This window comes from Aristolochia californica, unplaced genomic scaffold (assembly GCF_029961685.1).
Source record: "Aristolochia californica isolate CCGP_79_NKW_82.1479 unplaced genomic scaffold, dmAriCali1.0.hap1 SCAF_3, whole genome shotgun sequence".
In the NCBI taxonomy this organism is placed as follows: Eukaryota; Viridiplantae; Streptophyta; class Magnoliopsida; order Piperales; family Aristolochiaceae; genus Aristolochia; species Aristolochia californica.
Window position 1 is genome coordinate 8,447,514 of NW_027181992.1, and position 12,460 is coordinate 8,459,973.

At 37.2% G+C, this 12,460-nt stretch overlaps 1 protein-coding gene across 2 annotated transcripts in view; it reads left to right on the forward strand.

The window, feature by feature from the left end:
* LOC137958716 (E3 ubiquitin-protein ligase KEG-like) overlaps positions 1-10,835 on the forward strand; it is a 44,850-nt gene extending 34,015 nt beyond the window's left edge. Inside the window, exons 13-16 of one of the 2 annotated variants that reach the window (XM_068805811.1) lie at positions 6,929-7,262; positions 7,354-7,542; positions 7,623-7,928; positions 9,227-10,835. In XM_068805811.1, coding sequence (XP_068661912.1) covers positions 6,929-7,262; positions 7,354-7,542; positions 7,623-7,928; positions 9,227-10,471 — 2,074 coding nt within the window. In that variant the 3' untranslated portion in view covers positions 10,472-10,835. The remainder of the gene's footprint in view (positions 1-6,928; positions 7,263-7,353; positions 7,543-7,622; positions 7,929-9,226) is intronic. The other variant, XM_068805812.1, reaches the window with a different exon arrangement.
* The last annotated feature ends 1,625 nt before the right edge of the window (positions 10,836-12,460 follow it).

Here is a 12,460-nt window from a genome sequence, read left to right on the forward strand (position 1 = left end):
AGCACCGAATTACGGAGGGTGGGCAGTAATAAAACTGCCTCTTCACTCGCATTAAAACATTTTCAGCAGAATACTTTTGTCGAATTTCAGAGAAAAATAAAATAAAATGAGTGCATACACAAATGAAAGGGAGGCCGAGAGGGAGAAGGGAGAAGGGAGATGGAGGAAAAAAATTTCGGAGGCAGAAGAGGCGAGAGAAGGACACCGAGAGAGGGAAGGGTGGGGGAGAGAGACTGAAAAAAAAAAATTCAACGAGGGTTTGATGCTTCTTGTCCGCTTCATCCGGATGATTCACCATATACTACGGAATCCAGATTCCCAAAATTAAATCGTGGAGATGCTTTTAGGGTTCTTCTGATTCATGAACATGAATCAGGCACATGTGCTCCACTAACGACGTTAGGAGATGAGTAATGCGGTTGAAGTTCATCTCCTGCATCAAGTTGACTAACCCCCCCTTAGGCTGCAATATTCATGTCAGTAAACCTTGTGTTCCATGAATGGACTAAACATTTAGAAGTTGATTGTCATTTTGTTCGTGATGTTGTATAAGTGGAGTTGTAATCACTCTCTATGTCAAGTCCTTGGATCAGCTCGGTGATGTCTTTACTAAAACATTGGGAAAGAGAATTTGGTAAATTTTTGTAACAAGTTGGAGCATATATATTATAGGATAGTGGTTAGCTTATCTTTATGCTAAATTTTTATTTTATTTTGAGATGTAATTAGGGAGATATAAGGGTTATATAGAGGGGCATGTATGTTACTTTGTACCTCTTTTCTTAAGTGAGTATATAAGTGATTTTAGGGTTTTTTTTAAACCATGACGACTGCTGCTCTATTCAATGCAGTCTATCTTTTCTTCTCCTTTTCTCCTTGTCAAAAGGAAAATAATAGAGTAGAGAAAGAGGAATTGAAGGAGACAAGAGAGAAGAAGAATTTGAAAAGAGACAGTTATCAATTAACTCTTGTTGCCTCATCCTTTTTATTAAGTGAAAAAGACAAGATTACATAATTGCCTATACACTTGAAACCTCTTAAAACCTTAACCTCTTAAAACCTTATATCTCCCAATATACATAATCAACTTACATGAAACTAAGTCTAGGGATATAATTAAACTTGTAGAACAAGATAATGTCAACTTCAAAAAGTACAACTAATGTGAAAAGATGAAACTACCCTTTAGTAGATTTTCTAACGCTCCCCTTTAAGATGGAGCACATATGTCCATAAGGCCCAGCTTGTTACAGAATATCACAAACTCACAATTTACCTAAAGCTTTAGTAAACACATCTCCGATTTGATCACCAAATCGAACATATGGAGTGATGACTTCTTTTCACATTGCTGTATCTCGAATAAAGTGATAATCCGCCTTAATATATTTAGTTCTCTCATAAAAAATTGGATTTCTTACAATGAATATAGTCATTGGTTGTCACAATATATAGTCATAGGTTCATTCTGGTGTAAATCTAATTCTTTTGCCACAATTTTTACCCACTTTATTTTACTGATAGTATGAACCATTCCTCTATACTCAACCTCAACATTGGATCGAGCTACAACATTTTGTTTATTGCTTTTCCAACTTATCAAATTGTTTCCTAGAAACATACAATAACCTGTGGTAGACTTTCTGTCTAGTTTTGAACCTTGCATAGTCTGCATTTGAAAAGGCTTTGATCTTTTGGTGATCATGAGGCTTAAAGAAGGGACCCTTTTCTAGGTGATTCCTTCAAATATCTCAAGATTTTTTGAGCAACTTCCAGATGAATTTTGCATGGGCGTTCTGTGAATTGACTAACTACATTGACAACAAAGGATATGCCAGGACAAGTAACATTAGCATGTATGAGTTTGCCAACTAGCCGAAGTCATTTTATCATTGAGTTCAGCATTCTGATCATCATGAAGATCATGCCAAACTACCATTGGAGTTTGAACTGGTTTGGCACCCAGTTACCCATACTCTTGTGTAACATACTTCATTTTTGTTAGCATAAGACTTGCCTTGATTCTAGCTACTTCAATCCCTAGAAAATATTTCAATGAATCAAGGTCTTTAGTTTGAATTTTTTTTACCAGATGTGCTTTTACTTACTCAATACCTGTCACATCACTGCCAGACCATATGATATCATCCACATATACTAACAACACCAAAATATTGAATGATCGCTTCATGACAAAAAGTGAAAGATCACAAGGACTCCTGGAGTGTCCAATGGATAAGACAAATTGGCTGAATTTTTCAAACCATGCAGTGGGGTTTGTTTTAGAGCCTGCAAACTATATTACCCCATTGAGCAACACACTTTTTGTTTTTTTTTTGTTTTTTTTTTTTTTGAAATGATGCTGAATTTTATTATGAGAGCTCAAACGAGCAAATTACAAGAGGGGAAGCCTTCCCAAACAATGAGAGATTGTTGGGAGGTTCCGAATTTTGCCAATTTATCAGCGAAAGAATTGGTTGATCTAGGAACGAGGTTCCAATTACAATGAATAGATGACACAATGTCAGCAATACGATCAGTGATTGGCTAGTGGCGCCAAGGAGGAGAGCTCTCTTTTGAACACCAGCTGATGACAGTCTTTGAGTCACCTTCGATAATCAGCTTGCCATGAAGCCGCTCTTTAAAGATTTGAAGGCCGAATAGAAAAGCACTCACTTCAGCAGTATTTGAATCAAAAATACCCACCGACCTGGAAGGTTGTTTCATATAAACTTCCTCTTCTAGATCACCATACAAGAAAAAACATTTTTAATGCCAAGTTGATACAGTGACCATCCCTGCTTCACAACTATAGAAACCAAAATTCTGTCAGATGACAATCTGGCAAATGGGGAGAATGTCTTAAAAACATCAACTCCATAGGCCTGTGTGTAGCATTTGGCTCTGATACCATGTTAGATTTTTGGGTTGAATCTCATTCCATCCTAAAGTGGTTATCTCTTGATAGATCCATCTGCCTTATATTTCATCATATACACCCATCTACATCCAACAACTGTGGCACCTCGGGGAAAACCATAACTGCAGGGTCTTTCTGTCCAATAGTGCTTCCATCTCAACATCCTTAGCCCTGTTTCCAATGAGGAGAAAAGAGAGCTACCTGCACTAAGAAATGAATACTGCAAGAAGACAATGGTCGGTCAAACATTGAATTAAAGGAAACAAAATTTGACAACGGATACAAGTACTTTTTCTAAGACCTTTCCAGAGAACAATATGAAAATGTAGATTATTTATATTAGAATCTGCAGATGAAATGGTTTCTTGATTGGGTGTGAGAGAGGGAACTGTATTCTGAGGCAGAGTCACTTGTCTTCTATGATATACCTGCAGTGGTTACTCAATAGTAACACCAGGTGAAAGTTTTGGAACATCCTCTATAGGTGTAAGAACAACTATCTTTGGACCTATAGTAGGAGAAGGAAACACATCTATAGTGGATGATACAAGGAAAGGAGTATCCTAAAAAATGTTACATATGTAGATTCAAATGTTTTCTTTGTAGATGGACAAAAACATTTGTATCCCTTATGTGTACAAGAATGTCCTAGGAAAATACACTTTACTGCATGAGGAGACAGTTTGTCTCTAGATGGACCAAACACGTGCAAAACATCCGCATCCAAATACACAAGGAGATAATAGAAATAATGGAACTGAAGGCATTAGAAACTATATGAGTATTTTATCCCCAAGAGCAGAAGAAAACATTTTGTTGATGAGAAAACACACTATAAGAACTGCATCACGCCAATACAACTTGGAAAATAGCGTGATACACCACGTCCAACAAATGATGATTTTTATGCTAAGCTACACCATTTTGTTGTAGACTTAAACACATAGGATGATTAATGAATAATCTCATGATTTTGACAAAAAAATCAAATTTTTGGTTCATGAATTCCAGCTCATCATCAATGCGAAGTACATGAATAGAAATATCAAACTGATTTTTGATTTCTGATTGTAAAAGTTTCGAAATACATCAAACACCTCATATTTCTCTCGTAGGAGAGACATCAAAGTACATCTATTGAAATCATCGATGTAGAAAATAAAATACTTGTAACCAAACGAACTAGATATAGGAAAAGGACCCCAAACATCAGAGTGAACAATGTCAAAGAAATGACTGCTCCTTTTTTGATATACAAGAAATGTTGTCTAGTGATGCTTGCCCAATTGGCACGATTCATGCTGAAATGAAAGACTAGAAGCAAATGCAGAAAAAAGCTGAACCAATTTTTTCGAAGAGGGATGGCATAACCTTAAATGCCACTGGAGAGGTGAGACTACATAGTGTAAAACATGTAGTGTATTATCTGGTGATTGGGTTTCTAAATAATACAATCCGCCTTTCTCATGCACGGAACAAATCATCCTCTTCATCATAAGATTACGAAAAACATAGTGGGTTGGATAAAAATTTAACGAACAATTCATAGACTTTGTCAATTGACTAGCCGACAATAGACTAAGGGGAAACTTGGGAATGAATAACACAAACTAAGGAGACATGAATGATGTTGGGGCTACTGTACCGACCCTTGAACTAATGAAACAAAACCATCAGTTAATATAACACGCTTAATATCAAAGGACTTAAATTTGAAAGTAAAGATGGCAAACCGGACATATGGGTAGTAGTTCCCGAGTCAAGAACCTAGGTGGATGAAGGACACACATGAAGTGTAGATGTACTTGAACTAGCCAGAGTGGTTATAGGAATGGAAGTTTCAGCCGTAAGACACCGAGGAAGAACCAGCTGACAACTAAGCTATACACCATACTAGTTGTTTTTCTGTAGTAGTTGGTGCATTTTATCACATGATCCTGGTGTAATATTGCTTACCACCTTAGTAGGAGTTTCACTATTCTCATAAATGGTCGAGTTGTCAATGCTGGCTTACAAACTTGATCCAGCACTTGTCTGAGAAGTGGTTTGTTTTGCTACAATGATTACATTTTCTTTCAAATTTACTATCACCTTGACCTCAACCTCGTTCAAGTTCATATCTACCTGTGAAACTAGAAGTATTAAGTGCAGAAGCATCAACTATCTTTAACTCCTTTACTACCTCTGAGTACAATAGTAGTTTTAGCATGCATGATTCTGTTGAATGTAGTAGACAAGGTATGTACATCATCTGGAGCAAGTAATTGTGCCTTCACTCCATCCAATTCTGGACCTAGGCCATCCAGAAATTTAGAAACTAGTAATTGGCTTTGTTGCTTTCTTGATTCCCGTTCATTAGTAGTAAACAAATGACATATATTTATCTCCTTCCACACACCTAGAAATTCATTGTAATACTTTGTAACAGGTCTTTTACCTCTTTGAGACTAAAGAGTGGTATATAAATCATACACTCGAGATAAATTGCTCTCTTGTGCATACAAGGATTCCATTGACATCCATATTTCTTTTGCAGTCTCTAAATTTATAATTTGATTCCTCAATTTGGAATCTACGTTTTTTTACCATCTATGTCATAACTTGATAGTCTTTTGCCTCCCAATTATCATTCATAGGCACAGGAGGATCATCTCCGATATATTTTGACTTTCACTTGACCTTTAAACACATTTTTACTGATTTAGACCAGCTAAGATAGTTTTATCAATTCTTTTTTTTTTTTTTTGAAGTTATCACTACTTCCCTTGATAGAGTATATACCTCACCAAAATCAGCCATAAGTATCACAAATTGTCACAATTATGCAATTACAACTTTAGGCAACAAGATAGGTGCGCAGGGTAGGTAGCCCTACTTCACAAAAATTATGGTTTTTTGCAATCTGCGCTATAAACCTAATTTCATCCAGTTTCCACTAATAGCGAGTGGTTGTACACTTAAAAAAGACCAAATCAACAATAAATAGGGCTAGCTAATCACTTAGCCGATGCTCAAGCTAAAAAAGGCGTTTCCCTCCAACACCTTGTTGTGGAGGAAATGTCTCTTTAGCTTTAAGGGTTGTGATCTTTTTTCTTTAGTAATACATTCACACTTACTTCTCAAAAAAAACAATAAATAGGGCTGACGTCACTTTCTAGGAGGATGATGCTGTCAAGCCGCCCAATATTGGCCTGCCCACTAGGCAAAGGGGGATTTTCCTCAAATAAGAAGTCCCTAGGACTCTTATCTCATCAATAACTATGCTGAATGCAGTAGTGGCCAACAACCCTAAGGTTTTGGCTGAAAAATAGAAGAAAAAAATGTTTATTGTTGATCTAGTAGGGCACGAACCTCGAAGAACCTCCTTCTATGATGTCGTTGTCTTCAATGGAGTGAAACAATGAAGAATAGAGACTTTCAAACTAGGAATCACTGCTCTGATATTATGTCAAAAGGAAAATAAGAGAGTAGAGAGATTGGAATTGAACGAGAAGAGAGAAGTATTTGAGGAAAGAGTTTTCAATTAACTCTCTTTTATTAAGTGAAAATAGAAAAGTTATATAATTGCCCCGATACACTTAAAACCACTTAAAACCTTATATCTCCCAATATACATAATCAAATTAATGAAACTAAGTCTAGGGACATAATTAAACATATAGAACAAAAAAAATGTAAACTTTAGAAACAACAGCTATGTGAAAAGACGAAACTAGCCCTCAGTAGATTTTCTGACACTCCTCTATGTCTTCTTATTTTTCATTTTTTTTACACTTTGGATAATGAAAGTTGTTCTTTAGTTATATAAATTTTTCTCTCAATAGGTCTTCTTTATTTACTTTTGATTTCGTTGGGTATGGATACTTTTCTTCTGTATTTTTTTTAATAAAAAAATACTTTTCTTGCTTCTATTTTCTAATGAAAATAGATGGTTGTCACCATTTTGAAACAACATCTTATTTATTTACTTTGAATATGCTCATGGAACGGATGTGAATTTGTTGTCAGGTATGGATGGCGGGGCCAGTCGCGTGACAGCATTGGAACAGTTCTCTGTGTTGATGATGATGGGATTCTACGTGTAGGATTTCCTGGAGCATCTCGAGGATGGAAAGCTGATCCTTCAGAGATGGACAGAGTTGAAGAGTTCAAGGTTGGTGATTGGGTCAGGATACGTCCATCTCTGACTACTGCAATACATGGTTTTGGAGCTGTAACTCCTGGGAGTATTGGTATAGTGTACTGTATCAGACCTGATAATAGCCTATTATTAGAGCTGTGTTACCTTCCTAGTCCATGGCAATGCGAACCAGAAGAAGTTGAACATGTGGAGCCATTCAGGGTAGGCATGGGACGAGCTTCTTGAACCATTTTTCTCCTTATGTGAGTTTTTCCTCTTATTTAGATTGTAAATTTGTGCTTTGTGTTACCAGATAAGTGATCAAGTATGTGTGAAGAGATCTGTTGCGGAACCAAGATATGCTTGGGGTGGTGAAACCCATCATAGTGTAGGAAGAATAAGTGAGATTGAATCTGATGGTTTACTAATAATTGAAATTCCAAAAAGGCCAATTCCTTGGCAAGCTGACCCTTCTGACATGGAAAAGGTGGAAAATTTCAAGGTATGGAACTAAATAAAGACTCAAATAGTTTTTCCTTAATTGTGGTGTTAACCTCTGATTCATGTATGGCTTTTGACCAGGTTGGTGATTGGGTGAGAGTGAAAGCTTCTGTGTCTTCCCCGAAATATGGATGGGAGGATGTTACTCGAAATAGTATTGGGCTAATTCATAGTTTGGAGGAGGATGGGGACATGGGTGTTGCCTTTTGCTTCAAGAGCAAGCCTTTTTGTTGCTCAGTGACAGATATGGAGAAGGTAACACCTTTTGAAGTTGGTCAAGAGATTCATGTAATGCAATCGATTGCTCAGCCTCAACTTGGGTGGTCAAATGAAACTGCAGCTACCATTGGAAAGATTTCTAGGATAGACATGTACGGCACCCTGAATGTGAGTTTTTGTAGCTCATCTCTTTACTAATTATGTATATAAAGAGCTGAGATGGCACGCACAAATGAGAAATTTCCATGCAAAATCTCATAAATTAAAGTAATATTTTTGAGATAATTACATTCAAGTTTTTTAAAGTTTAAAAATTCTTTTTTTTAAATTAAAAAAAAATTGAAAATTTTTAAAATTCAGGAGAACGAGCAAGAAGTAATGCGAAACTGGTATCGATCATTGAATTTGATATCTAGTTTCAGGTGAACGGTTTGGAACACATGAATTTCATGTGCCCCATGAAATAAACTTTTGCAAGAGAACAACTCTCTTGGACCCCTTTGTCTAGATAGCCTGCAGATACTTAGGTTATGTAGGGATTCTTAAACTTTCCATAATTTTTTATAGGGCTTGATTATCTTATGCTATATTAGTTTTTTAACTTTTATTTACAGAACTAAATGTGAAAATAAACTGGTGACAAGATGAGACAATGTGAACTCGAAGGGTCTTTCTTTCATGGGATGGGATGACAACTCGGTAAGATTTCACTTTTTCTACACAGGGATGGGTTTGAGAGAATCCCACAATGCCACCTAAAATTTCTTGAGTTCTTATAGGAAAATTGTGATTTGAATGCAAAAATGCCAGCCAACTTATGGGAGTTACTGTTGCAATGAGTAGTCCAAAATACTGCCAAACTGGTATATGTCATTGAATTTCATATCTAGATTCTGGTGAATTTGAATTTCATGTGATCCACAAAATAAAGTTACGAAACAAAACAACTCTCTTGGACCTATATTTCTAGATGGACAGCCTGCAAATTCTCAGGTTATGAAAGAGTGAGTAGGGTCCCTGTAATTAATTACAGAATTTGATTTGCTAATATTTATTTTTAACCCATATTTACAGTGTAAATGAGTAAATTTAAAAAAAAAGAAATTAGTTTGAGAACAAGATGGGTCAAAGTTGAACTGGAAGGGAATTTGCTTTGTGGGATGGGCTACCAGCAATGTAGGATTTAACATTCTGATGCAAGGATGGGGTTTAATTAAGGCTGGACTCCCTCAATAGATTTGGCAAGGCCTTTTCAACTCTCTCAACTGCCATCCAAAAGCTATATATGAGTAATTTGAAACCATGTGTGTTTACTTTGTGTTGACATGTTTATTTAGACTTCTCTTCGATTATAATATCAATAGTGATGTTACTGCATTGATATCCATGGCGTACCTAGGTATCTGTGTGTTCAAAGATGTACATCACATATGCTGATCTGATTTCGTGTTTGTTTATTGTTGTAGGTGAAGGTGGCTGGGAGAAGTACCTTGTGGAAAGTTGCTCCTGGTGATGCAGAGAGGCTACCAGGATTTGAAGTAGGTGACTGGGTACGCCTAAAACCAACTCTTGGGACCAGAACCAGTTATGATTGGAATGGTATTGGCAAAGACAGTATTGCAGTTGTATTTAGTATGCAAGAAAGTGGTTACTTAGAACTGGCTGGATGCTTCCGCAAAGGAAGGTGGATGATTCACTACACTGATGTTGAGAAAGTTCCACCCATGAAGATTGGTCAGTATGTCCGTTTCCGAGCTGGGTTGGCTGAGCCACGGTGGGGCTGGAGGGAGGCCCAGCCTGAATCTCAAGGAATAATTACTGGTGTTCATGCTGATGGGGAAGTGAGAGTATCTTTCTTTGGGATGTCGGGACTTTGGAGGGGTGACCCCGCAGATCTTGAGGAGGAGAAAATGTTTGAAGTGGGTGAGTGGGTCCGACTGAAAAATGACTCGAATGTTTGGAAATCAGTGAAGCCAGGTGGCATAGGAATTGTGCAAGGAGTTGGTTATGCTGAAGAGAATGTCTGGGATGGAAATTTTCTCGTTGGGTTTTGTGGAGAGCAAGAGAGATGGGTGGGGCCTGCTTCCAGTCTAGAAAAATCTCATGCTCTGATGATTGGGCAGCGGGTGAGAGTGAAGGAATCTGTGAAGCAGCCTAGGTTTGGGTGGTCTGGCCACAGCCATATTAGCTTAGGAACTATTTTGGCGATAGATGCAGATGGAAAGCTGAGAATATATACACCAGCTGGGTCAAAGGCATGGATGCTGGATCCTGCAGAGGTAGAGAGCGTAGAGGAGGAGGAGATGCAGATAGGTGACTGGGTTAGAGTGAAAGCATCGGTAGGGACACCATCACATCAGTGGGGAGAAGTAAGTCCTTCAAGTATAGGGGTGGTATATCGGATGGAAGAAGGAGAGCTATGGGTAGCATTCTGCTTTGTGGAGAGACTGTGGGTATGTAAGGCATGGGAGATGGAGAGGATCAGGCCATTTAGAGTAGGAGACAAGGTGAAGATTAAGCCAGGATTGGCTACTCCAAGGTGGGGGTGGGGTATGGAGACTCACGCCAGCCAAGGCGAGATTGTGGGGATTGATGCAAATGGAAAACTCAGGATTAGATTTAAATGGAGAGAAGGGAGGTTGTGGATCGGGGACCCTGCTGATATCGTTCTTGATGAGGATTTGTCAGAGAAGCCCATCATGAAAGGATAGGTGTCCTTTGGTTTATAATCATTTGTTGCTGCACAGTTCTCCTGGATCATATTCTTTTTGACGGGCTCCTTGGGCAAAGAGATGGTTACTCGGTTCAGTTCTCTCTCTTTCGTTTGCCTGTACAAAGGAGGTTGTTCGACCATGATAGATACTGCACAAAAATTCATTCCCGTGAAGTTCGACACTGAGGACGTCAAATTTTATTGCCAGGAGCTATGTATTCATATAAGTTTTGAATTAGTGTATTTAGTTGATATCACTATGATTATGTATTTTTCTTATCAACCATGTACAGACGAAGAGAAAACATGTTTCTTTATGAGCAATATTGACTTTTCTTTTTGGCAATTTTATTGGCGCCCGATTCCGATTTTTGATTCTTTGCAGAAGTGGTAATTTATAGAAGGTTCTTCCCACTGAATTTTGCACCAGTGATTCAAACGTGGCACCAGTGTTATTTTTTTACTAAAAATATAAAAGAAGGGCTAAAAAGAAGAGAGGGGCAGGGCTGGCCCTCCCCTCCTGGCCGAGTGGTGGGAGAAGCCCCCCTTCCTCCCACCTGCTAGCCTTTTTTAAAAAAATTATTTGGGCAAAGCATTAAGAGAGATCACTCTCGATGCCATTCCTTAGGTTGTGTGACTCTGGTCAATGAAAATGTGTTTGGATTAGCCTGGTTTTGGGTGACCCACATGATCCAGTTGGAAAGTAATAGTTTTCTTTTACTTCTATTACATGTTTCTGACGTAGATAGGGACAAAAATCCCCTTCGATGGCCTGTCTTACAACCTCTTACAAAAGTACTGGTTCCTACTATGTATTTCAGGTAGACAATTCCTGGCGTGAGAGGAAGATATATATAAGAAAGATAAGAAAGCTAAACATTCTTAGGTTTTGAAATTTTAACCTTCTTAAGTATTCATGTCTTTTACATGTCTGAATATTTTTTTGTTATATTTACAACCATACTATTTTTTTTTATAGAATCTTATTTTCAAGGGTGTAAGAGGTGAAGCGACATTATTATCTTTTATCTTTGTTTTATGTTATAAACAAGCGAAAAGAGGGAAACCTAAAAGAAAAAGAAAAACTTTGATGTTGAAAAGTATATATGAACGAGTCTTATATGACTCTCATAGTATTAAGTCTTATAGAGGTAGAATTAATATAGAGTCTAACACAAAAATAATTTTGGCAATCGAAGTTTTTACTAAGAGAAATAAACATCTAAAACAGTAAAGGTCAGGTAACAAAAATGCTTGGAGTGGAAGTAGAAAGCTTCAATTTACATGATGATTTATGCCATCAAGAAGAAAATTATATGCCAAAAGAAGAAGGAAAAATCATGTTGGAAGCCTTTTGAGAGCGAAAAAATTATTATTAAGCTTATTTTTTTCCTTTTCTTTCTTTTTGTTGTTGTATATTCTATTGCTTTGATTTTCTTTAGCATTGTCTTTTGTTTGCTTGATGTTCTTAGTTTCCATTTTTACTTAGGTTTTAGAATCATACTTGTACAAGTCTCTTGTTCAGAATCTTGTCTCCTTCTGATGTCTAAAGTTTGACTCATAGAAGGACTTGTTGGTGCTGCATGTTTTTACATGACTACAACTTGGTAGATCAATTTTTGTTGCTTATTCTCATATGCCATCGGTTTCTTTTTCGAGTCGTCAAGAATCTTAGGTTTATTGCTGCTTGGTTTTTGGTCTAGTCTAGATTTTTTTGTTTGGTTGTTCTTGGGTGTAAGCTTTTCTAACATGCCTATTATGGCTGATCCATCCACTGTTATTGACATCATAAAGTCCGTGACCGAGATGAAAATAAGATTTCTTTGATTTTCAAAAGGTTATTCGATTTAGTTTTTTTTTAGTAAATTCAAGTCCAACACCTTATTTGAATGTTTGTGGCATGTAAGAAAACTTTTCCTTTTCATGCAAAGTGTAGTATGGTAGAGTCAAAATAGCCATAGTATCAAAATGGGTCTCTTATTTGTTC